This window comes from Balaenoptera physalus, assembly GCF_965194825.1.
Source record: "Balaenoptera physalus genome assembly, contig: HAP1_SCAFFOLD_1619, whole genome shotgun sequence".
NCBI classification, from domain to species: Eukaryota; Metazoa; Chordata; class Mammalia; order Artiodactyla; family Balaenopteridae; genus Balaenoptera; species Balaenoptera physalus.
Genome location: NW_028125180.1, coordinates 9,958 through 37,392, shown reverse-complemented (window position 1 = coordinate 37,392; position 27,435 = coordinate 9,958). Strand labels below are relative to the sequence as shown.

Below are 27,435 nucleotides of genomic sequence, written 5' to 3'. Positions count from 1 at the left end.
ATATATTTTAACGTAGTAGTTAAAGCCATGGAGAGTGTACTAGTCTACGTAGGTTCAAATTCTGGCTTTACCCTATGACTTCCCTGTGGCTTCCTCTGCTCACCTATTAAAAAGGAGTATAATAAGACTGCTGTGGTGAGTTATATACTAAGTGCTATTTAAGCATTTGCTATAATGATTATGTATACTCGAAGGCAAGGAACTTGCCCCTTGATCGTCTCTGTATTCCTAGTGCTTAAGAATTCCTAGTGCTTTTCTAGTGCATTGTCTTAGGATAGAGATAGCTCAGTATAGTTCTTCTCACTATAAAGTACTGTTACGTTGAAAGTGTTTGCTTGTGTACTAATAATCTATGACATATCTGCTGAGGACAAGGAAAGGAATAGTTTTAAAACTGCAATGGATAACAAAAGATTGTATGATGTAATGCCTTTATTATGTAATGATAAAACTAACAATTGATCGTGGTAGAAAATTTGAAAAACTCCTAGACAAAATAGACATCAACAAAATTTGCAGTAACTTTCAGAGTGTAGAGTTGGCCATGAATATTAGTGCTTTCACATTTTCCAGGACTTCAAGTAGACTCTGCTTCTTAAGAGTCTATTCATGAGATTTTATTTTAATGATGTTTTCATCATGGGGGGACACACACACACAAATCTGTTAAAAAAAAAAAAAAAGACATGTAAATCACTGATGTTTCAGATAGCCACATGAAATAAGGTGAGAAAGGTCAACAAGCTGAAAGAATGTGGAGTAGCATCTCCTTAATCGCTTACATAATTCTGATAATTACCTCTTTGTGGATCAAGTAATTAATGGGGAATCTAATTCAAGAAAAATGTATGAACTTCAAGCCTTCTTGAAGCCAAGTATTTCTTTCCACAAAAGGTTACTTTCCGCGGCCATGCTTCCTTATCATCTGACAGGGAAAGAGTGTTGTATGGCAAAGGATCTTCCCGAAGGAGGGTGCTTCCCACGCTGATTGTCATCAGTGACTTCAGAATTACTGTTGCTGTATTACCAAAATCTTAAACTAGGATATTTTTGACAAATGCAGTCCTTAGTTAATTTTTAGAGCTACAAACTGTCAGATGGCTCTGAAATAACAATTGTCTGGCTCTTCTTCAGGGTGATCGCAATACGGTAATGACCTTGAGGTATCACTAAAAAGCAGGAAGGTGTGAGTCTTCCTTTGGTTCCAGAGTGAAATGCGAGTTGGAGTTGGAGTTGGAAAAGAGGCCGACAACCAAGTGATAGAGAAGGAAATGTGAGGTCATTAGTGAAAAAGCAGGTTTAAGTTAAGGTGAAAAGGCATGAGGAAATGGTCAACCGTTACAGTATTACAAAGATCATCACGAAGCATATCCATGAATGTGGTTTGTATTGCAATCTGCTGAAAAAGAGACAAATATCCTGGCCTGGCCTTCATGGAGATTATATTTTATTGATTCTGATGATAGATTATTGTTGAAGAGGGCCTCCTATAAATTATAACCATGCAAAGGCAGCAAGATAATTTTTTTTCTTTATGTATGTGTTTCTCATTCCTACTCACTTCTTAGGGGAAGAGAAAATCACAAAAAAACAAAAATGTCAAATCTCAGCTATTCATTTGCAAAATAATTTTTTCCCCAAATTCCAATGGAGGCAATAGGTTAACCGTTAAGATTTGTAAGGCTCAAAAAGCTAGATTTTTACAAAGTGTAGCCAAATTTTATTCCATAAATAATAGCTTTGGAAAGAATATGTGATGATGCAAAGTTGGAAAAAGCTGGGTTTTCTTCCGTAAATGACTTCACTGTGTTGGGAGAAGAGGCAGAGAAGAAATCAAAGTAATTAAACATGGGGTGAGTTTTTCTGATAGGGGACTCTAGTGCTTTAAAATAGACTACATAATCCTAGGGATAATCTGAGGGTAGAACAGACCAATGCCTTATTTCCAATCTGGTACCCTGGAAGAAAACAGTGTATGTCCTTTGAGGTCTTGAGAGGTTTTTCTTCTGCTTTGTTTTGTTTTGGGTTCTTTTTGTAGTCAACCTTACTAAGGTATCATTTGCATACAACAAAATGCAGACATTTTTAGCTAACGGTTCAGTGGCTTTTAATTAATGTATACCTTTGTATACCTACCACCCCCATAAAGATAGATAACAATTCTAAAACCCGAGAAAGTTTCCTCCTAGGCTTTTGCAAAAGTATCCCCATCTCGCACCCCAAGGCAACCACTGATCTGTTTTTTATCTTTAGAGATGAATTTTGCCCAGTTTAGAATTTCATGTCAGTTGAATAATACAGTAGGTGCCCTTTTGATCTGGCTTCACTTGCTCAGCATATGGTTTTTGAGATTCATTCATGTTGGGATGTTTTAAACCAGGACTTTAGCCTGGGTGGCTGATTTTGTCTGAAGGCACCTATAGGTACATCTGAGTCTCTGGCATTGTCACTGTCTGTTCTTGGCTCAGTATTTTCAACTTTACTAAGAAGCACAAGGTTGAAGTAAGGAAGATCATTGTCAGTATACTGGAGGTGAAGTGGGTTCCGTTATAGAATATTCTCAGCATAAATTGACCTGCTTGGAATCATTGTGTTGATAATCGACAAGGATACTCTTCCTCCAAAAACCTTGATACTATAAAACTTCTAAAGGACGATGTCCTAGGACTCTTTTAGTTTTAATTTTTTGGGAAACATTCCTGGAAAATTCAAATGCTCACAACCTGAAAGAAGCAATTATTCACCTGAAGGCTAACTGCTAAAGTTGAGTTGTCCGACCTTTACATGCTGATAGAACCCAAATAGCCTTGCAAAACAATGCTCTCTTATTGGATATAAGCATATAGACTATTTAAGATGGACGTGTATATGCAGTAAAGTAAAAAAAAACAAAGAATCTTTGAGTTTCCCTTGCAGGTTTTTAAAATTTTTTCATTTAAGTTTCTATAGCATATGCTAATAGTTGAGGGTAACCTCAGGTTAGTTTTAGGCCCACTCTTTACATAAATGTTGAAGTACTCCATACCCACCTTTTTTCTACCTTCCTTCTCTTCTTCCATCTTTCCTTTCTAACTTCTTATAATCCATTATACTTAATCCTGCATTTGTTGAGGTGGCAATTAGTGTAGGAAAATTGAAAGCCGTGTTCAATTTTGCTGTTCAGAATGCATGTTGACCAAATTCTGTATTGAGAAAAGGTCTGAATTTACCCACAGGAACCCTTTCTCAGCGTCTTTGAATACAGGCCATAGAAACTGGGCTATAGTATCCTGACAGGTATGTCGAATTCATAGCAATAGCCCTCAAAGAGCTTACCTAGCGTACGTAGATGCGTATGAATGCATTTAATGATTGCTTTATTGGCAGCAGTGCCAACATACACAGTCTATTTTATTCTATATCATTATCATTACCTGCTGTTTACCACTGTATACATTGCTAATGGTGTGGTTTCTATGGCTTGTGAATTTCACGGACAAATAATATGTAATTTATTGCACACTTTAGTGCAGAAGATGGAGACTCCATAAATTTTCGTGTGCTCTTTGCCCCTTTGGAATGTATTACACTGAGATCAGGCAAAGCAATAAATTTACTTCAAATGTGTGTGACAGCTAAACATCAATTAGGACTGATGGGCAATATTTCTTCTTCCAGCAACATAACAGTTTTTAAAGACTAAGCCATTGAACATGGAGTTACTGAACATGGGACTCAGTTCACTGGGATCCCTTCTTAGAAAAATAAAGGAAAACTTGAATTGGATATGTGTGGCTTATTCAAGTAGTAACTGATCCGCTACATCTTGGTGAACTTAATTTGTCACAATCGTTTGGTATTTTATTAACTCTCTTCCCCTTCTTCCCCTGACTCTCATGAGAATGGATTAGGAGTATCTTAAAACATACTAAGTCGTCTTCCATCCCTGTTACTCTAACCACAAAAGCACACTTTCCTTATCCAACGTAACTTACTGTCTTTTAGAGTAGCTGTAGTTTTAATTCTCTACAGAATTCAAACCAGCAAGAGAAACATTTTCAAGGAGCCACCACATTGTAGAGCTTTAGAAAGAAGACTTTAGAATTAAGGGCAAAAATATCATTTTATGGCTAAAGCACCTGAGGCCTAAAGTAGGAAGGTAACCATCGAGGTCAGGGAAAGGGGTTGAAGATCAGGTTTCAGGCTGAGAAAGAGTCTACAGGGACTCAATCTGAGCAGTTCAAAAACTGAAAGGAGACCACGAATGTTCTGGGAAGGCTGGCATCTGGCCTCAAGTGTGGGATTTCAGACAGGGAGTGGGCCCGGGGGGGAACTGAGCTTCTGCAGTAGGCAGAGAAGTCCACCTCATCTCCAGAAAGTGCCACTGACATCAGGGAGTTGAGGGGAAAGAGCAATGAATTCCAGTCCACCTGAGAAAGCAGGCCAATCTGATTAACTCTGAATTAAGGCTTATTTCAGATACTTCTTGAGAAAGAACTTGGACAAGCGCAAGTCCCGTGCAGCCTCTTTAAATCCATGCCCGGTATTTTCTGGTGGAGCTGCTTAAGCCCTCCAAGTGACTCCAGTGTCTTAATTTCTCTCTATATTTAATTTCGACAGTTCTATGATTGATTATTTAATGGGCAAATAAGTAGGGTCACAAAAGAGTGTGAATGTATTTTACAGGATGAGGATGGGCGGAGTGGAGCAGTCTGGAATAGGACACCAATAAAAAGGGATCTGGGTAAATAAGAACGTCTATTAGAAAGGGAGAGGAATTCGCAAGGAAATTAGTGCCTGACACCACGCCCTTCTCTCTGCATGTGTAGAAGCTAGTTTCTAATTTTCTTTTCATAGGAGATGTCCCTGTGATGAATTGTCTTTTACCTCCACACTGTTTATCACATGGACATATGGTGAAGTTTGTGTGAGAGAAAGCAAGTATTAGAATTTGTCTTGCGAGCAACTATAAACACTTCCTGGAACAATCTAGGGTAGAAGGAAAAGGAAAGGAAGGTGGAAACAAAGGAGAAAGACAGCTAATGATGCTGGAGTCTCTCGCTGGGATCTGTGGTATCGCTTTCTGAAACTAAGTACAGAAAGTCAGAACTTGACTGATGTTTCTTGATCACGGTTTGTTTTCATTTTTTTTTTTTTCTTGCTGTCTCATCAGTTATTCCAGCCAGTGCTATGTCATTTTCAGTTTCAGTAAGCATGCCTGTCTTGTTTCCATTCGCATTATTCTTGCAAATGTTGATTGAACTGATGACCCCGAGTTATCAGGGAAATATTAGATACACCAGTGGATACATTTCTTAATTTTAGAAAAAAATTACCGAGTGAAGGTTAAAATAACTCCTCTTAAATTTGTCATTAAAAAAAAACTTCTCCTAACATACCTCATTGCCTAATAATGCCAGATAAATGAAGAATTCCTATGTATTCATGAATGCAGGCTAGTCTGTATATTTTTTGGCAGGTGTGACCGTTACCGAGGGTAACGGCCTAGTTTGCTGGCCGTGTCCTGTCTCCTAGAAAGTTGTAGTTTCTGTTGTCTTTCAGTTGGTCCATTGGATATCAGAGGTGAATATATAAAACTATACTTCCCTTTACACTTACTTTGTTTTGTTTTGTTTTACTTGAAGTATAGTTGATTGACAATGTTGTGTTTCAGGTGTACAGCCAAGTGATTCAGATATATATATTTCTTTTTCAGATCCTTTTCCATTATAGGTTATTACAAGGTATTGAATATAGTTGCCTGCGCTATACAGTAGGACCTCGTAGTTTTATCTATTTTATATATAGTATACACTTACTTTGTGTGATCCAGGCTGGTCAGACCACATGATTATTTTCACTTCTGATATAATTTTTCAGGTCCAACCTCAAATCTTTGATAAGAAGATATTTTAAAATAAGTTTATTAGCATGTGTGTGCTGTAAATCCAACAGTAGTTATTAGAGATATGGTTTTGCACTAGGTATTCCTCTCTTTTTTGTTCTTGGCCAACCAATTGAAAATTAGCTTTTATTTTCTGGTTGGTTTGCTAGATGTTTATGACTATAATAAAAGTCTTAAATTTTGTCTCATATCTTAAAACACAATCTGAATTAGCAATGGATATTGTGCTCTACATAGGGGCTGTGATATAAATATAGTTTCCAACTTCAAAAACATATAACCTAGAAGGGAACACACACAGACACATATGCAGCAATTATGGCAACTGCATTTGTTTACGAAGTGAAATAGTACTGAGATGGATAAAGTGCTAGCAAGCCTCGAACAGCCAAATCAGCTTCAAAAATAGATGTGCAGTTCTTTAAAAATATTTTTAACATTTTTCCAGCTACATGTAGAATATAACTTAGCATAAAAACGGTACGAGTTTTATTTTAAGTAATTTAGCATTTTGACATCCTCATAATGAAATTAAATCCAGGAGGAGGTTTCTCTCCATGATCTCTTGAAATGGTCCTTGATCATCCACAATATTTCCCATCATCACAAAGGTGGTACCAAGGGCAGGAAACTCCAACATTATTAAAGTTTCATAAAGCCAAGTCAATTTTAAGAATAGAATGACCCCAAACTGATAAAGGTCTTGACAGATAATTTCAAGGGAAGCATAAATTATTTTCTGTTTGTCACAGGGCAAAAATATTTAGGTTGAGTTAATGAATGGTAGAGTTTTTGAGTGGAGAGTGTCCTTAAAATATTATGTAGATCTGTACTGTCAACAGATGCTAGCCACATGGCATTATTTATATTTAAACAAATTTAAAAATAAGATTAAAAATTCAGTTCCTCAATTGCATTTGCCATATTTCAAAGATGTTTACTAGCTCCATGTAGCTACTGAGTACTGCATTGCATGGTACAGATATAGAATATTTTCATTATCACTGAAAATTCTATTGAGCAATACTAAAATTATACCCAGATATTCACAGAGAAGGCAACCAAGTCTCAAGGAAATAATATAACTTCCCCAAGGTCACACAGCTATGTTTTGAAAGAAAAACAAAATGACACAAAGGAAATAGTAACAGAGGCATTAAAGAAACCCAGTAAGTTTCTGGAGCAGTCAAAGTAGGGTTTAAAAGTGCATACTTAACTGTTAGCAGGGTTGAAGCTCTTGATGGTTGGTAAGATCTACCTGCCTGAATTTGGACATGAGCATTTTATGCAATGAATTAAAAGCAAAAAATCATTTCAGCGAATGGCTGCCAGCTCCATATTTTTAGCCACTGCTGTGCTTCCAGATTATGTTTATCACTTTCATGTACAGGGCACCACTGTGAAATGTGATGGTTTATCTGACCCCAGAGAAATCAAGAAATCTTGTGGGGGTTATGGCTATATTTGAAAAGGTTGATTTTTAAATGCATCATGCAGACTGGCCCTGTTTTAAAAGGGATTCCTGCCATCAAATAATCAAAATGTAAACTCTCTTCTCACCTTGCAAAAGTCAAAGATACTCCCTGCATTTTTATTATTTCGTTGAAATCCAAATATTATTTTTCCATTCTCTAATTTGTTTTCCTCACAGTGTGATCAACTATTGCCAAGGAAGGAAGGGTTAGATGTATCAATCAAAGTTTGCTAAAGGCCCCCTAGGTAATTGAACCCTCAGGAGAAACAATCGTCATGTATTCTTTTCCTGTTGTTTCAATATCTTCGTAAAGAGTCATTTCAATATGTTTGGTTCTGTAGCAGAGGTACTGTGAAGTGCTTCTGTTCCTCAGAGGTCCAGAAAGCCTGCGAGTCTGTGGGTAAAGGTGGGTAAGGAGAGAGAGGGAAGGAGGCTAGAGAGAGGCTCAGTGCTGAGATAAGGACAGTGTTCTAAAGCCTCCTGGGGGTGAGGCTGGGGTGCACAAACACCCACGACTAATCCAGACAGAAACTGAATAATCAAGGGGACGAGCACTGTGAAGTCATGTGGTCACCTCTCCCTCTAGAAATACACATTGCCCTCAGTAAGCCTCCTCCCGCCCCAGAAGAGCATTAGGAAGGTCTGGAGAGGGGAAGTATTGGCAGAAATGGAAAAAGCAGGTTGAAGGAATTAGCCTGGAGCAGAGAGACCAAGAAACGCAAGCCAGCAGATGGAAGGCAGACTTTTCATGGAAGTCTCCAAGCTCAAGTCAAGTTCTGGGACCACCAAGTACAAGTCAAAGAGTGCTCATTTAACCCCTTTGGGCCCCCACGCGAGTGGAGGAAGACTGGACAGAGAGGGAGAAGGGGCCATTGAAGGTACAGTATTTACTATGGGATTTAACTCCTGAAAGGCCTCCCAGTAGCTTCAGATCTGCTCAAGAATCCTTCATGTCCTGCTGGTTCCCAGTGAGTGGCTCACAGCTTCAAGGCCTCCTCTGCCAGATGGAGAACTATTTCAAGCATCCTGCCTCTATTTTGTACTGTAGCAATGCAGACAGGAAACCTGACCCCATTTTCAGGTTCTAAAGAGAAATTCTAAGTACCTGAAAGACTGAGGAACATGGTGGCTTTTATTTAAGATGTGGAGATAGAGAGCACATACCTGGACTTGGGCCTGCAGCAGCACCAAGGGTTCCCTTTATTTTCTCTCCCGTCTGTGTTTCTCCTTTTCCCTCCACTGGATTAGCCACGGGGACTCCACGTTCTTCATTCTGCGGTCCTGGTACCAAGATTTTCCTGGGAATTACAAAGTTATTCACCTTCTACATTGAGCACTTCTTATTTTTTCCCCAGCAACGTAAGTCATCCTTAAGAGGAGTCAGGGTGCTAGCTCTTAAATATATTTTAGTCATCCTTTTGTACATTAAATGCTCTTTCTTGGAGACTGCTCCTGACATGGTGTTCACCGTGCTCTCAGCTGGCCTTCTGAAGTTCTGCCCTGCCTTCCCCACCAGGTACAGTTCAGGAGCTGCCTACCTCAGGGTGACAGGTTATCTTCTAGTTGCTTTATTCCTTTCCCTCTTACATTTAGAGAACATAATTTGAATACATAAACTTCTCTGTGACCACAGCTTTATTTGCGACCCACAGGTTTTGTTATGGCATATTTTCATTATCATTCAATTAATAAAATTCTAATTCCCATTGCAACTTTATCTTTGACCTACATAATGATCAGAAGTATGTTTTTAATATCCAACTATTTGGTAAAATATTGGTTATATATTTTTTAATTTCTTGCTTATTCGGAGTCTTGTTTTATAACCAGCATATAGTCAGTTTTATAAATGTGCCATGTGCACCTAAAAATTTCTGCGTAATATATATATTCCATCATTGTTGGTGCAGGGTTTTATGTAAATTTAGGCCAGCGTTTTTAATGATGGTATTCAGATCTTCTATCATCTGCTGATTTGTTGTTGTGGTTCTATGTTACTGATCTAGGTAATTTAGATTTTTCTATTTCGACTTAGTTTTTTGGAATTTCCCTTCATATATTGCATTGAAGTTTGGATATATAATATATTCCTTGTAAAGTAACAGTGGGTTTTATTATCCTGCCTTATCGCCAGTGATAATTTTGGCTTTCAAATCTGTGTTAACATTAAAAAAAATCTTCAATTGTATTTATTGTTGTTATGACATAATTTTTGAATCCTTTAATTTACAGTCTGACTATTGTCTCTTTTAAGTGGCATAGAATTAGGTTTTTTGTTTGTTCCAATAATCCTTGTCCTTTGAGTATTTACAGTTAATGTATTTTCTTTTTTTTTAAATAATTTTATTTATTTATTTATTTATTTATTTATTTATGGCTGTGTTGGGTCTTTGTTTCTGTGCGAGGGCTTTCTCTAGTTGTGGCGAGCGGGGGCCACTCTTCATCGCGGTGCGCGGGCCTCTCACTGTCGCGGCCTCTCTTGTTGCGGAGCACAGGCTCCAGACGCGCAGGCTCAGTAGCTGTGGCTCACGGGCCTAGTTGCTCCGTGGCATGTGGGATCTTCCCAGGCCAGGGCTCGAACCCGTGTTCCCTGCATTGGCAGGCGGACTCTCAACCACTGCGCCACCAGGGAAGCCTTAATGTATTTTCTTATAGACCGTTTACTCCTTGTTTACTATTTGTCCCACCTTGTTATGTTCCTTTTGCTCTTCCTTCTTCCTTTTAGATTTCTTCAAATTCCATTTTCCCTTGTATTAGCTTGTGATTTTTACATAAGTAGCAGTTACACATGTACCATGACTTATTAGCTTTTTTACTGCTTCTCAAGCAATGCTGAGATCTTAAATTTCTTTGACTACTTTTTTCCTCTTCCATTTGTTTTTAATGCATTCTAATTTTTGATATATTTTATTATTACTCTTTTGTGCAGTTAGATTTTATTTAGGTTTATCCACTTATTTATCCTGTTATACATAATTCTTTATAAAGTCCTTATTTTCATCTGTGATAACCTTCCTTCTGCCTGCGGGTCTCCCTTTATAATTTAATTCAGTCGGTTCTGATGAGAACATATTTTCTAAATTTTGTTTGTCTGCAAATTTCCTTATTTCATCTTTCCTTCCAAACAACATTTTCTCTGCCTCTAGAATTCCCAATGGGCAGCTCCTCTTTTCTTTAGCACTTAAAAATGTTATTCCATTATTTTCTAGTATCCAATCAGTTTCGTTGAGAAGTAAACTGTAATCTTAATCCTGTTCCTTTGAAAGGAATCTCTCTCTTTTTCCTGGGGCTGCTTTTAAGATGTCATGTTTTTCTTTGTTATTCATGAATTGTACTGTGGTGATCTTAGGTGTGGTTTTCTTTGTATTTATTCTTGTTGCATTTTTTTTTTACTGCTTATTGAATGTATGGCTCCATATATTCTTTTTAGTTTTAGAGAACTCTAAGCTGTTATTTCTGAAATATTGTTTTCATCCCAATCTCTCTCTCCTTTTTTCTTTGGACTCTAGTTTACACATATGATAAAAATGTTTCCTGTGGCCCATATGTCTCAAATGCGCTTTTTGTGTACTTTTTATTCTTTTCGTTTCCCATGCTTTAGTCTTAATATTTTTACTACTCTATCTTCCAGTTCACTTACCTCTCTTTACCTGTGTCCAATCCACTACCGAGTTTTAAATTTCGTATAATTTTTATTTCTATCAGTTCAACTTCAATCAGTTCCTAGTTTCTAGTTGTCAAGTTAAATTCTCCACCTTGTCATCTATTTTCTTGAACTTGATAACATTTACCAAAATTTGTATGAACTTTAATGTTTAGGTCATCTATGATTCTGATTCTGTTTTGTTTTTTATTCATTTAATTCTCCTTTTCTTGGTAGTCTTGGTGGTTCTTCAGTGAATGAATACCAGACTCGGGATGTGACAAGTTGTAGAGAATCTGAATGACATTACAGTTGCCCTTTGAACAACCTGGGTTTGAACTGCACAGATCCACTTATACATGGATTTTTTTCCCATAAGTAATACAGTACTACATGATCTGTGGTTGGTTGAATCCTCAGATTCAGAACCACAGATAAGAAGGGCCGACCATAAAGTTATATGTGGATTTTTGACTGCACAGGGAGTCAGCGTCTCTAACCCCTACATTGTTCAAGGGGTCAACTGTATTTTCTTGAGGAGAGAATTTCCTATTCTTAGGTAGGGAGCAGAGGGGACGATCACCTCAGTCACTGGACCAACTTCATACTCATTTTCCTTCTTTATCAGGTTCAATGTAGACGTTGCATCAACCTTCCTAACACACAGACACACACACATATGTACAGACTTCCAATGTCCTAGTTCATATCATTAGTTTTCCACTGGGCCAGAAATCTTTCCTAGGTTCTGAACCCCCGTTTTGTCTCTTCAGCATTATGAGCCAACTAAGTCTTTGCTTTGACTTCAGTTAGCTTTTGTTTGACTTCTTAGCATCTTGCCTTGTCTACCTACTTATACATGGAAACTACTGCAAGGGAACACTGTTGCTGAATCCAGCTCAGTTCTCTGAATCTTTACTCTCTCTGTGATTTTGGTCCTTAAAATTCTAGCTGCCTTGTTTTTTCTCAATTCCAACTCTGGTTTCCTTAGTCCTATGACATTGTCCTAAGATCTACTGGCTTTTCTACCTCTTAGGAGTCACATTTGGTTTCTCAGACTTTTGCTCTTCATCGGTAGTTTCTAAATGACTGGACTAGAAAAGCATGTGCACAATATTGTTCTCACTTCAGTGAGTTTCTTTCTCTATTTTACTCTTCTAGGTCATGGCTACCTCAGTAGCTTTCTAACACTCACAGTCAAATGTTGCTTATGATTTATCTGGCCTTTCTAGTATGTTTTCCTAAGGTAAACTGATATAGTTGGAAACAGAAGTTCGTACCCACCATTTAAAAAATTGTTTTGTCTTTCTATGAATTCTCTTCTTGTCCCATCTTCTGTCACTTTTTCCCACCAAAAATTCCCATTCTCACAGATAGATTATTTTAAGATTAAAAATTATTATTAAGCCAATATGTGAATTTTGAAAGGAATTAATTTTGCTTTGAACAAGAACACAGATTGGTGAATGGAATATGGAAGATTCCTTAAGACCTTTTTCATCTCTAAGAGTAGTATCCAACCATCGGTACCACAGTAAGTTTGTCAACTGTGGAAGGAAAGCAGTCTTTATAACGTCAACATTATTCAATAATCTCAAAAACTGCTTCACTTTCCTGCTCATGCCACCAATTTCCAAATGTTCAATGGGAGCAGAGAATCATGGGATGGGACATGGAGAAATGGCCTGTCATAGTAACTATAAATATTGGAAGAATGAAATTATAAATAAAGAGGGTTTTCTATGAATATATTTGAAGTGTTTGTTCCTAAAGAACTTGTAGAATAAGACTCAGAAGTTTAACATAGAAACACCTCTTGATAAGTATGAAACTCAGTAAAATTTATCTCATAATAGTTTTTTCTTTTGTGTTATGTGATTGTCAGGGTGACACAAAACTATTTTTATCTGGACTTCACAGATCTTCTTATTTTTACTATGGGATCAGTGACCCTACATGTTTGAAAAGTGGCAAAATAGTTAAAATTGGAACATTTCCCCCAAATCCAGGGCATATGACTTACATTTCTGTAGAAGGCAATATTATATTTCTGTCTAGTTCTGGGGTAAACATTTTCATACCTGCCAATCCAATTTGACTAATGTATTGTTTTTACAGTGCATTAGTGGAAATTAAATGGTAAATTCAGTCAAACAGCCATTTCATACATCAGAAAGGAAAATCAATCAACACAACTGTCTGACCGAAATGAATGAAGAGAACAATTCAAGGCAAACAACTGTCCCAGTAGACTTGTATAAATACAGTAGTGGTGTCATGTGCAGAATTAATCTTTCCTCACCCTTAACTGGAGAACACTCTGCCAGCCAATTCAGTCACTCAAATGATACTGAATTATAATATTCCAGTTTCATTTACTCTCAGTTACTGGTGACTGCCCTTCCTTCTCCTTCATCTGTCCATCAGTGGAGAATGTCAGAGCAGGAGAATAGTAATATTGGCATATTGTCATGTACTGTCTTGAATTCCACAGCTTCAAAATTCTTAGGCTAACTCAATGATCTTAAAAGAGTCTGGCGCAGAAAGGATATGTGAATTAAATGGCAGACCACCGGCTGACCCTTCCGGCACTAACAGCCCTTATTCCTGGTTCTAATATATCACAGAATACTCAAGAGGAAGTTTTTGAGTGGTCAGCAGAAATATGGCTCCAAAGCAGGCACATGGAAAAGAAATGTTGTCATCTGTGATCCACTTTAAAGTTGACTTGTCTTTTACTCATAAACCAGATTCAGGGTGAATTCTCTTCTGCTGAATGTTAGAGAATCTGTTGGAGGAGTGTGGCCAATTCTTTTGAATTTTTTTTACTCTCTAACATTTTTTTAAACATTTTTATTGGAGTATAATTGCTTTACAATGGTGACTTGGTTTCTGCTTTATAACAAAGTGAATCAGCTATACATATACATATATCCCCGTATCTCCTCCCTCTTGCATCTCCCTCCCACCCTCCCTACCCCACCCCTCTAGGTGGTCACAAAGCACCGAGCTGATCTCCCTGTGCTATGTGGCTGCTTCCCACTAGTATCTGTTTTATATTTGGTAGTGTATATATGTCCAAGCCACTCTGTCACTTCATCCTAGCTTACCCTTCCACCTCCCCATCTCCTCAAGTCCATTCTCTACGTCTGCATCTTTATTCCTGTCCTGCCCCTAGGTTCTTCAGAACAATTTTTTTTTTTTTTTTTTTTTTTTTAGGTTCCATATATATGTGTTAGCATACGGTATTTGTTTTTCTCTTTCTGACTTACTTCACTCTGTATGACAGACTCTAGGTCCATCCACCTCACTGCAAGTAACTCAATTTCATTTCTTCTTATGGCTGAGGAATATTCCACTGTATATATGTGCCACATCTTCTTTATCATTCATCTGTCGATGGACACTTAGGTTGCTTCCATGTCCTGGCGATTGTAAATAGTGCTGCAATGAACATGGTGGTACATGTCTCTTTTCGAATTATGGTTTTTTTAGGGTATATGCCCAGTAGTGGGATTGCTGGGTCGTACGGTAGTTCTATTTTTCGTTTTTTAAGGAACCTCCATACTGTACTCCATAGTGGCTGTATCAGTGTACATTCCCACCAACAGTGCAAGAGAGTTCCCTTTTCTCCACACCCACTCCAGCATTTATTGTTTATAGATTTTTTGATGATGGCCATTCTGACTGGTCACACAAAGAACTTTGGCATGGTGTTCATCATCTAGCTAATCCTAACATGCAGACATTTATGAGAGTAAAGTCACGTCTTTGCCAGAGTGGGTTGCTTATTTGGGCAACTGGGTCAAATCAAGAAGGGCAAATGTAGGCTGCCAGAGTAAGTAAGGAGAGGAAAAACAAAAAGAATGAGACCTATCATTCATCAGTGATTTTCCCCCCAATATTCTTAGCCTCCACCTATCTCCATCTTACTGGTAACACAGGAACTAGACTGAACAATCAGGTAAAAGGTCTCTACAGAAACTGAGTTAATATAGAACATTAAAAAATAAAACATAAAATTGTAAATTTTCTTCCTAGGGATAATTGAGATGATAGTTCAGTAATAACGTAAGATCAGGTGAAGTCTAAAGAAATTTTAGAAAACCTGGATAAAGTAAGAAAACATCTGTTCGCCGGCATCCGAATGTTCGAGAGACACTGAGACATGTGGGCCAAGTTCTGGAGAGAAGGGAAACACAGACGCAAGCTTGACATTTGGTGCAGCTTTTCTCCTTGGGGCATTTGCTGATTCAACTCATACAGCGTAGGAACTGAAAAGCCAAGGAGTTCAAAAGACTCTAACCACAGAAGCCAAACGGCAAGAGCTCAAGCTAAAAGCAACAACTAATGGAATGACAGGCTACACGTATCCTTAGTCTCACAGGGCTGGGGGAACCATTACATTTAAAGCCTAACAAATATAAGGGTAGTTGGGAATAGGGAGAATCCAAACTTTCACATGGTAATCCCAAAGGGCAACACCCGTAGAGGAAGGACAAGACAGAAATAGAGCAACCTTCACACAGACTGAAAAACAGCTTTGAATGCGCTCAAACTGAGAATGGACTAAGGTTACCAGTCCCTATAGTAACTGTCTGCCATGGGCAAAAGGAAATCTTTTCAAGAGAACGATAACAGCATCCAGAATGTGGAGGTATCTTAATAGTTTCCTAAAATAAGTTAAGCCCAATTTTAATATAAAAAATAATTGGACATACCAGGAAAAAGACTAAATGATTAAAAGCTCAAAAAAAAAAAAAAAAAAGGACAATGTAAATAGACACAGGAGGACAAGAGTTAGTAGGCGGTTAAAAAACAAAACAAAACAAAACAACTATGATTAAACAAAGAAAATAGACACATGGCAAATAAGCATATGAAAAGATGCTACACATTCCATGTCATCAGGGAATTTTCAATTAGAACAATAGTGAGATACCACTACACACCTATTCAAATGGCTAAAATCCAAATACTGAAATCCCAAAGTTGTTGACGATGCAGAACAACTGGAATTCTCATTTGTTGCTAGCAGGATACTTGGCAGTTTCTTACAGAACTAAACATACTTCTACCATACAGTGATCTAGTAATCATGCTCTTTGGTATTTACCCATAGGAACTGAAAAGTTATGTCCGCATAAAAACCTGCACATGGATGTTTATAACAGTTTCTTTCATAATTGCCAAAACTTGAAATCAACCAAGGTGTTTTTCAATAGGTGAATGGATAAACAAACTATGGTATATCCATACAAAGGAATAGCATTCAGCGCTAAAAAGAAAAGGCTATGAAGCCATGAAAAGACATGGAAGAAGCTTAAATGCATATTGCTAAGTGAAAAAAAGCCAATCTGCAAAGGCTTACGTGCATATGATTGCTGTATGAAATTTAGGAAAAGGCAAAAGTGTGGAGACAGTCAAAAGATCAGTGGTTGCCAGAGGTTGTGGGGAGGGAGAAAAGGATGGGTGAAGCCCGGAATTTTAAAGGCAGAGAAACTCCTGTGTATGGTTCTGTAATGGTGGATACAGGTTATTGCACGTTTGTCAAAAATCATAAAATGTACAAAACAAAGAGTGAGGTCTAAAGTAAAGCATGGACATTAGTTAGTAATAATGTATCAATATTGGTTCATTAACTATAACAAATGTATTACGCTAATGTAAGATGTTAATAATCGGGGAAACTGGGTTGAGAGGTAAGGAAGTATGAGAACTCTGTCCTTTCTGCTTAATTTTTCTGTAAACCAGAAACTGCTCCGAAATAGTCTGTTAATTTAAAAAACAAATCTAGACCTGCATACAAAACTTGCACGTAAACCCAACCACAGCAGCATTATTCATACGAGCCCCAAAGTGGAAGTAACCCAAATGGCCATTTACTGTGAATGGATAAATGAAACATAGTAATATCCACACCATGGACTATTATTATTCAGCCATAAAAAGAAATCAAGTACTGATACATGCTACAACATGCATGAACTTTGAAAACATGCTAAGTAATCGTATGATTCCATTTGTATGCAATGTCCAGTCTAGACAAATCTGTAGAGACAAAGGATATTAGTGGCTGCCTAGGGTTTGGAGATATGGGGGAGTGAGTGACTTATAATAGATTCTTTTTCTTTTGGGGGGTGGATGAAAGTTCTAAAATTGATGGTGGTGGTAGATGCATAAGACATTAAACTGTACACTTTAAATAATATGGAAAGTAAATTATATATCAATGAAACTATTATTTAAAATTATGATTAATGTATTAAAAAAAGGACAACATATACAATTTAAGCAAAAAGTATTTGTGAAATGCAACCAAAAGAAACTTCTAGAATTAAAAAAGCTGAAATTAAGCACTCAGAAGATCGGTTGAACAGTACCTTAGTCAAACAAAAGAAAGGATTACAAATGTCAGTTAAAAAATAACTACACTAAAATTTGGAGGGAAAATGATGGAAAACAGAGAAATAAGTACTTAGGACATATAGAGTATACACAAAACACTGTGTCTAGCCAACCCCAAGTCACACAGCCTAGGGAGGAGACACACAGCCTACCTGAATCACAAGGACTCCTCCAAAGGAAAAATGAGGTTCTGATGCCAGAAGTGGAAGGAATGAATTACAAAGAAAAAGAACAATGGTAAACTATAATCTAGATATACATTGGTAAATACACAGGTTCCCTGGGGTTGTGATCTGGTACAAACAATAAAAAAAAAAGATAAGACTCATAGTAGAGGCTGCTAGATTCTGCTGAGGAAAATGTCCAGGGAGGGAAGAGTTGATTTATTTCCTTGTTTTTTTAGAGTCCACATATAAGTGACATCATGCACTATTTGTCTTTGTCTTATTTCCCTTAGCATAGTGTCCTCCAGTTTTATCCATGTTGACTTAAATGACAGGATTTTCTTCTTTTTTAAGGTTGAATAATATTCCATTGTATATATATACCATATTTCCTTTATCCATTAATCTACTATGGACACTTAGGTTGTTTCCATACCTTGGCTCTTGTGACTAATGCTACAGTGAATGTGGGAGTACAGATATCTCTTCAAAAATGATGATGTTTCCTTTGGATATACACTCAGAAGTGGGAGGGAGGAAGAACTTACGACACAAATCGACCATGTGTAAAAGATGTAGGAATGAAAAACTCTGAACACCTAGGAAGAGTGTGGAGTATTTGGAAAGGTCACTGTTCAAGGTCATACATAGTTTAAAATTATGACATTTCAGTGAGCCTGTGTGCATGAAGGCTTGCTTATATTTCGGGATTTGAATACAGTGCAAAGAAGTGCTGCTAAATTTTCGATCAACATCAAAAAAAGGGTGGAAATGTTTTTTTCTTTTATTATGAAACTGGAGGAAAGGCAAGCCTAGAATTCTAGGCCCACTAGAATTTTCCCTGATGATAGTGGTAATTTAGAAGAAGAAGGATCCAAGGCCATAGAACAACTTTGAAAGCAAAATAAGGCTGCTGAGTCTTCACCCAGTGTATGAGATTAAGTTCTAATGGCATATGATGAAGTGGGCGTGACACAGCTGGCAGAGCTGGTTGAGTTGTTGAAAATGGCTCTTGAAGCTACAGGCATTGGACAGTAGACGTAGAAGAAGAAAAAGGTAAATCCAAAAGAGTGGAAGGACAAAATTAATCAAGAGAAAAGTCAAAAATAGAGAAGAAAAGCAGTAAACTTGGCAAATAAAACCAAAAGCTTGTTCTTTAGAAAGACCAATAAAATAAGCAATATTTGGCAAATATGATCGAGATGGGACTAGCTATAACACAGACAGAATTTTTTTTTTTTAATTACGAAAGAATACTATGGTAGCTTTATACCAACACATTTGAAAATCTGGACAAAATGGCTGATTACTGATTAGTTATATGCAGCCATTATTTACTCCTGTTTTGAGTAGAGAATACAAGTAGCTTTATGAAATTAGAAAATATAATCAAAGATATACACCTTAGAAAGACATCAGTTATTTTCCAATGTATTAAAAAATTAGAAGAGTCCTAATACAAAAATCAGATATGGAAAATTTACCCAAAAAGTAACTAGAAGCACATTTCTTTGAAGATCTTAAGTTCTAAGTAATATTAGCAAATAGATTCCAGCAACATATTTTTAAAAAGTCATTATGATCAAGAGGGATTTATCACCATAAAGCAGATTTTTTCAAGTAGGATAAAGTTGGAATGAGGAAAGAAATGTCCATATCCAATATCAAAACACACTCCAAATTTCAGTAGTTTAAAAGACTCTAATACGCTGTAACAGTACATCAGTAGATTATTAAAGCAGAATAGGAACCCATGTATATGTGAGAAATAAAATATAGGGTAAATAAAGTACAGGCTGTCTTCACTGTGGAGCTATAAAAATGATCACAGAAGCTGAACTGTGCAAAGTTGATCTCAGTGATTGATGGGGAAAATATTATTGTTCTATGACCTTAAAATCTTTCTGACAAAAACACTAGAAACTTTCTTGTTTGTTATAAAGTTATAGATAGACTTAAAAAAATTAGTAAATCTTGTATTTAGTTAATACAGTGCAACCTAAAACATTAGAAGTATTGAAAATTAACATGTTTTATTCCACTGTAAAAAACTTATGAGACTTCTAGTTTTGAGTCCAGCAAGGAAGGAGCTTGGAAGTTGCCACTCTGTCCTAACAGGTAAATATCTGGACACACTGAAAAATCAACAATTCTTCTTAGATTCATTAGAGAAGTGAGGTCACAGGAAAAATCACCGTGCCCAAAACTGGAGAGGCAGATGGCAGATACAGAGAATAACAACTTACCGGAACAGAAACCCAAGAGCAGAAATCTCTGTGGAAAGCAATGGTGAGGTAGGAAAACCTGAACTATATTTGAAGGATTGCTGGAGGCTTGTGTGGAAAAGTCTGTGAGGTAAAAACTCCAGGGAAGCCCCTATCCTTTTGCGACTTTTGTCTCTTGAGCTCTACCAGGTTGTGACTACCAGGTGAAGGTCAAAGGAAAATCCCCTTGGAATTCTGGCAGAGGGAGGGTGAAAGGAGCAATTTTGAAATACACCAGAGCATTCTGCTGTTCTTCATAAGGCCTGCCCTCAGGAGAAACTGTTTTACCAGAGGCCTAACCTATGGGGTTTTGTCAGAGCCTAACTGACCTGGGAGAAGGGAAATATCCTACCGTGAGCCCTGCCGGCCACTGTGTTTCACCTAAGGTGAGGGAAAATACTGAGAGGCACTTGTGACATTCATAGCTGAGGAGCACATGCTCATTATAAGACTGAGACCTAATCATAAGACTATGCAATGCTTCTATAACACCACATCTCTAAAGGACTATGTACTGCAGTGAATTTCACCAGTGCATCGTGTCTGGATTTTCAAGGAAGAGAAAAGTGAATCATATAAAATGCTTGATTAAACCGAGAAATGGCAGAAAAAGAGTGGAATGTAAAAAAGGAACAAAGAACACTGGCAATAAATATGAAACAGTAACAAATATGGTAGGTATTAATCCAATGATATCAATAATCATTTTAAATACCAATGGTATAAATACACCAGTTAAAAGACAGAGATGGTCACAGAGGATCGATAAACAAGATCCAAATAGAAGAAATCTACTTTAAATATGAAGGCACATATAGCTTAAAAGTAAAGGGTTGGGGAAAGCTACATCATGCTAACACTAATTAAAAGAAAGTTTGAGAAGCTGTATCAATCTTAGACAAAGCAGAGTTAAGAGCAAAGAAAATGATCAGACAAAGAGGGACATTCCATAATGATAAAGGGGTCAATTCTCCAAGAAGACATAACAATTCTTCATGTTTATGTGCCTAACAACAAAGCATCAAAATTCGTGAGACAACAACTGATAGAACTGCAAGGAGAAAGAGATAAATCCACTCTCATAGCTGGAGATTTCTACACCGCTTTATCATAAATGGACAAATCCATCAGGGAGAAAATCAGTACAGACATAGCTGAATTCAGCAACACCATCGACCAAATGGATACAATAAACATCTACAGACTACTTGAACAACAGCAGAATACACATTGTCTCAAGCTCACATGAAGTACACACGAAGACAAACCACATTCTAGGCCATAAAACACACTCTAACAAATTTAAAATGTCAGAAATCATATAAAGTCTGTTCTCAGACTGCAGCGAGGTCAAACTGGAAGTCAAGAACAAAAACAAAGCTGGAAAATTCCAAAATACTTGAAGATTAAACGGTTCAATTCTAAGCAATACATGGACCTTGCTGTCTGTATGTGAACTGAATAACATGCACAGTGACCAATCACCTACAGACTTTGAAAGAAGGGACCTGATTGTTCACTGACCATGATACACATCTGTCATATCCCGGGTGATTTGTGGAGTTAAGAACTAGCTGTGAAGTGTGTACTTTATGCCCTTCCTCACAGTTAATATGGCAGTAACTGAAATTTGATGGTTTTGTTGTGGTCCTGGGATTATTTAACTAAATCATGGTAACTGAAATTCATGCATGGGCAAACTGTTCAGAGCGAGGACTGCATGTGTAGCATACATTGGGTAATATTCCATCGCAAGAAACAAATACCTAGAAGAATGTAAGATAGGATGAGAAATCATACTCTTGTTATGAGAAAGTCTGTCCCTAAGCAGAACATGAAACTGAGATATCATAAAGAAAAAGGCGAGTTGATTTGACTTGATAAAAATTAAAGAATTCTGCACAGCAAAAGGCAACCCAAACATAAAGATAACTGACAAACTGGGAAACAAGATATAAATATTTGACCATGGATTTGGCCAACAATTCCTTTTCTTCACAATAGTATGAGGAGGGAAAATCTCAGTGAGTCAAACCTCATGAATCAATAGATGAGAGGTTAGACTAAAGTTCTCATATGGTGTGGATTTAATTTTATGGAATGCAACTTACCTTCCAACAGAAAATGTGAGTACTACCAGTCTTATGAAGATCCTTGGCAATGCAAGTAGAGAAACCTTGAGTAACTGTGTGATAGATGAATCTCTTTCCTGTTCTATAAGAGGAGGAGAACAATTAACAGAATGTCTATTTCTCCAGGGCAGAATTCCAATATTGCCTCTGTACCACTGAGCCTTGTAAAACATCGAAGCGGACAGTCTTTAGCAAATCACTCTTAAAGAGTCAAGAGGGAAAGAAATGGAAAGGCTAATGAACTTGCCAATGACCTATGTAGCCCTGACTGCTGAAAACAGCGATGATGGGAAATATGTGATGCCACGTATGTGAAACTTGAAGAGCACAGAGATTCAAATGGAGTAGAGTAGGGAAGAGTGCCTCTGATAACCCACCCAAGTTGAATTATTTATAGTCTCAACTGGGAAATGTTGATTAAGAAATGAGAGGAAACAGGCAAGAGCGGCCCCTGAAATTGTGCCTAAATACCTCCAATATTCCTAAGGAATCCTGCAGACAACTGTGTCAGAGCAGAGCTGACAAAGGGAGTATACAGTAAGCGCAGAGGTCATGGCCTTGTCAGCCAGCATACGGAGAGCATTACTGATCCTCAGCAAATCATTACTGATCCTCAGGAAAATGTACTGTGACTGGGTCTAAAACCTGACTGGAATTTTCCATAGATCTGTGATATTGGAGATGGGTTTGCAGCTGCACTTGCCAAATCACCTTTGCAAAGCACAGTAGGCCACAGCCAGAGGAGCAAAGGCTGCTCTGCTCTTTCTCAAGCAGAAAAGGATTTTAGAAGTGCCCACTTCTGTCCCACAAAGGATGGGGATAGCAGATTACGAATTAGTGATTAGCACAATATCTGTGATCCCTCGGCTAATTTCCGTCTCGAAGCTGGGATATAAAGACTCAGGGGTTGGGTGATGAGCCACAAGCCATCTGAACAGGTGCTTAATCAGGACTGGATAGGATGAATTCAGGCCTGGGCATCTGGCATCTGGTTCCAGCCCTTTTCCTGGCAGTTAACCTTTAGACATGTCCCTGACACCTTTGCATCTGTAGCTTTTCGTTGTTGTTGTTTGGTTGTTTAAATATGTAAAATGGTGATAACACTACTTGGTGGCATATTCTATTTTAAAAAACCTTCCATTACTCCATGCACATCAAACAGTAAATGCGTTCTCTTAGTAAACCTGCATAACAATTTTCTGAACTCTTGTGCTCTGGGCAAGACTTATGAATACACCAGGCAAATAAAGTGAAAGGTGAGACAGTACATAGTGTTGTATTCAATTGGGTCTTGATACCCAAGTGTGACTCTTCACCAAGGATTATGCAGTAGTTCAGGACACAGATTAAAGTTGTTTATAGAGTGTGTCCTAAAGTCTCACTGGCAGAATTTAAATCTCTACTCTGGAAATTGTAAACCTGAGACAAATTGCTTCCCTCAACTTCATTTCCTGCATCTGAGAAAGATAATAGTATCTACCTTGTAGTAGACTGAATAATACCATTGCCCCCAAATGTCCACATTCTAATCCCCAGAACCTGTGAATGTCACCTTAAATGGCAGAAGGGACTTTGCCAGTGGGATGAAAGTAAGGGTTTTGAGATGGGGAGATTCTCCTGGACTACCTGGATGGACCCAAATGTAACCACTGGTATTCTCATAAGAGAGAGGCAGAGGGAATTTTTACTCCAAAGAGAATGTGATGATGAAGTTGGGGTTGGATTGATGTGGCCAGAAGTCAAGGAATGCTGGCAAGGAAACAGATTCTCCCTTGGAGCCTCTAGAAGGAGGATGGACGGCCTTGTCAACTCCTCGTTCCAGCCCAGGGAAACTGGTTTTGGACCTCTCTCTTCCAGAACCATAAGAAAATAAGTGTGTTTTGTTTTAAGCAAGCACATTCGTAGTAATTTGTTAGAGCAGCCATAGGAAACTACTGCGTACCTCATAGGAACTATTTCTCCAATTAAAATGTGTGACTGGAAACACACTTGGTGGCATGTGTGACACATGGTAGGTACGCTGCTGTAGGTCGTTCTCGGAAACTGAAGCCTTGGTTTTGAGGGATCATCAAAACCAGTACAGTGGTTGCCATGTTTCTCCTTGTTCATCCTGGTGACAAACCTGGTAGAGAGAGCTCCATCCTTTCCCACAGGATGCCCACCCCAGTACTTAGAGGGAAGAGGTTATGTCTCACTTAAGGCACCTTCCTCTTTTCCTTTCTACTTTTTTTTTCATTCATCTTCATCCAACTGGCCTTTCTAAATTTTAAAGAAAACAAGACCATTTCTCGATGGATTCAGATACTACCCCAAGTTAATATTCCAACCAAGTTCTTGTTCTTCCGGGTCTCATCACCAGAAATTTCTGAGCCTAAATCCTCTCTAGTTTCTAGGATCACCCATTTTCTCATTTCTCCCTTCTCTAGTTCAGAGTCTTGTCAGTTTAGTCCTTTCCCTAACCACAACTTATAATAAGGCGACACAGCAAAGTGATGAAAGTCTGGACGGTCTGGTTTTAGTCCTGGGTTTTTGCCACCTACTCACTGTGTGGCATTAGGCAAGCTATTCAACCTCTCTGGGCCTCAGTTTCCCCCCAAAAAGGTGAATATTACGTACCTATAGGGTTGCCATTATGAGTATTAAGTGAGTTAATATTTGCTAAGCACTTAGAAGAGTACTTGTTGTAGTCTAAGCACTACAGTTGTGCTTGTTAATAATAGTAATTGCAATTCCAAGCGTAAAACTTACTCAGCTTTCTGTCATAACTTTGAAAGGTTGGTCTATCTTTTGGCCGGCGTTGCAGGTAACTGAGTCGAGGCACGGGCTGAGGCATTGCTACCACTGGGTGGTGTGTTCCCAGAACTTGGAACAGCGGTGTGAAATGGGTAGTGGTTTTACTTGGAGACGGGGCAGACTGGACAATGACAGCCCGGGAAGGAGGTGTGGTGTCCATAGCTTCGGGGTCAGAGGTGCCGCCTGCTGAATGACCAATGGCAGCCGAAGCCGTAAATGGGGGGCTGGGGAAAACGGGGGCAGAATGGACAATGACGGCCCGGGAAGGAGGTGTGGTGTCCATAGCTTCGGGGTCAGAGGTGCTGCCTGCTGAATGACCAATGGCAGCCGAAGCCGTAAATGGGGGGCTGGGGAAAACGGGGGCAGAATGGACAGTGACGGCCCGGGAAGGAGGTGTGGTGTCCATAGCTTCGGGGTCAGAGGTGCCGCCTGCTGAATGACCAATGGCAGCCGAAGCCGTAAATGGGGGGCTGGGGAAAACAGGGGCAGAATGGACAGTGATGGCCCGGGAAGGAGGTGTGGTGTCCATAGCTTCGGGGTCAGAGGTGCTGCCTGCTGAATGACCAATGGCAGCCGAAGCCGTAAATGGGGGGCTGGGGAAAACGGGGGCAGAATGGACAATGCCGGCCTGGGAAGGAGGTGTGGTGTCCATAGCTTCCATATCAGAGCTGCTGCCTGCCTGATCTGAGAAAAGAGAGTGAAAGTGGGAGAGCTTCTCCCTAGCTTCTAAGTCTTCTCGAGGTCTAGCACGCACTGGACAGCTCAGCCTGGTGCTGTGACATTCCATTGTACGTGTCATAGAGCAAGGGCAGGCGGGGGCGGGGGTGGGGCGGGGGCCACAGGCAAGCCCAGCCCATGGAGGAACCCGGCCCAAGGGCAAAGAGCCCGAACCCTTCTGGATTTTCTAGCGGCTGGGACTTCTCGCTGTGGGTGGCAGGTGTTTGGCACCGGATGGGCCACCATGCGGAGACTGTTGGGGACTCTGGAAGCCTTCTCCTCCAGAGCTCACCCTGCCTGGGCACCAGCTCTGCAGGTGTTGCGTTTAATGTTGTCCCAGAGGTCTCTTAGGCTGTCTTCATTTCTTTTCATTCTTTTTTCTTTAGTCTGTTCCACAGCAGTGAATTCCACCGTTCGGTCTTCCAGGTCACTTATCCGTTCTTCTGCCTCCGTTATTCTGCTATTGATTCCTTCTAATGTAGTTTTCATTTCAGTTATTGTATTGGTCATCTCTGTTTGTTCTTTAATTCTTCTAGGTCTTTGTTAATCATTTCTTGCATCTTCTCAATCTTTGCCTCCATTCCTTTTCCGAGGTCCTGGATCATCTTCACTATCATTATTCTGAATTCTTTTTCTGGAAGGTTGCCTATCTCCACTTCATTGAGTTGTTTTTCTGGGGTTTTATCTTGTTCCTTCATCTGGTAGGTAGCCCTCTGCCTTTTCATCTTGTCTGTCTTTCTGTAAATGTGGTTTTTGTTCCACAGGCTGCAGGATTGTAGTTTTCCTTGCTTCTGCTGTCTGCCCTCTGGTGGTTGAGGCTATCTAAGAGGCTTGATGGGAGGCTCTGATGGTGGGTAGAGCTGACTGTTGCTGTGGTGGTCAGAGCTCAGTAAAACTTTAATCCACTTGACTGTTGATGGGTGGGGCTGGGTTCCCTCCCTGTTGGTTGTTTTGCCTGAGGCAACCCAACACTGGAGCCTACCTGGGCTCTTTGGTGGGGCTAATGGCAGACTCTGGGAGGGCTCACGCCAAGGAGTACTTCCCAGAACCTCCGCTGCCAGTGTCCTTGTCCCCACGGTGAAACAGAGCCAGCCCCCGCCTCTGCAGGAGACCCTCCAACACTAGCAGGTAGGTCTGGTTCAGCCTCCCCCAGGGTCACTGCTCCTTCCCCCGGGACCCGATGTGCACACTATTCCGTGTGCGCCCTCCAAGAGTGGGGTCTCTGTTTCCCCCAGTCCTGTTGAAGTCCTGCAATCAGTTCCCACTAGGCTTCAAAGTCTGATTCTCTATGAATTCCTCCTCCCGTTGCCGGACCCCCCAGGCTGGGAAGCCTGACGTGGGGCTCAGAACCTCCACTCCAGTGGGTGGACTTCTGTGGTATAAGTGTTCGCCAGTCTGTGAGTCACCCACCCAGCAGTTATGGGATTTGATTTTATTGTGATTGCGCCCCCTCCTACCGTCTCATTGTGGCTTCTCCTTTGTCTTTGGATGTGGGGTATCTTTTTTGGTGAGTTTCAGTGTCTTCCTGTCGATGATTGTCCAGCAGCCAGTTGTGATTCTGGTGCTCTCGAAGAGGGAGTGAGAGCACGTCCTTCTACTCCACCATCTTGGTTAATCTTCCCTATAACAGCCAGAATGTCTCTGGATGAAAACAGAATAAAATTAAAGCCATATTTTTCACCTCCTCATTCCTCTAGTGGCTTCCTTTCATCTTCGTTACTCTCTCAGTCCAAACCTGGTCAGTCTGATTCTCGCTTTCTGACCACTCTCACTATCTTTTGAAGCACAGAACCGTGAATCCACTCTTCCGATAAATCTAAGATTCATGACATCTTCTGCACTCATAACTGAATTTCTAGACATCTCATTCCTGGGATAAGTTCCATCATTCCAGTTGCGTATAGGAATTCAAGACAACGTTAGTATACAATGTTCTGTTACATATCTTTGTTTTAG

The 27,435-nt window shown here is 39.3% G+C and overlaps 1 protein-coding gene across 2 annotated transcripts; it reads right to left on the bottom strand.

The window, feature by feature from the left end:
• Positions 1-27,089, bottom strand: LOC309653998 (uncharacterized protein). Of its 2 annotated transcripts, none has more exons than XM_082478682.1 (4): positions 24,718-27,089; positions 21,949-22,051; positions 8,523-8,656; positions 1-663 (listed from the first exon to the last, which is right to left on the bottom strand). In XM_082478682.1, exons 1-4 carry the CDS (start codon positions 25,559-25,561, stop codon positions 638-640), a joined length of 1,107 nt encoding a protein of 368 aa, XP_082334808.1. In that variant the 5' UTR covers positions 25,562-27,089; the 3' UTR covers positions 1-637. The 2 variants fall into 2 exon arrangements, with proteins under 2 accessions (XP_082334808.1, XP_082334807.1); XM_082478681.1 differs by lacking the exon at positions 1-663 and adding an exon at positions 6,796-7,752.
• Positions 27,090-27,435: the final 346 nt, after the last annotated feature.

What these genes read in the sequence shown, in the direction of transcription:
- LOC309653998 (XM_082478681.1), bottom strand. Translation starts at nt 25,561, where the DNA reads ATGACACGTACAATGGAATGTCACAGCACCAGGCTGAGCTGTCCAGTG. An exon ending in CTCACATTTTCTGTTGGAAG is followed by an intron (nt 8,657 to 21,948) that starts GTAAGTTGCATT and finishes TGTAATTCCCAG; the next exon opens with GAAAATCTTGGTACCAGGAC. An exon ending in TGCTGCAGGCCCAAGTCCAG is followed by an intron (nt 7,753 to 8,522) that starts GTATGTGCTCTC and finishes CTTTACCCACAG; the next exon opens with ACTCGCAGGCTTTCTGGACC.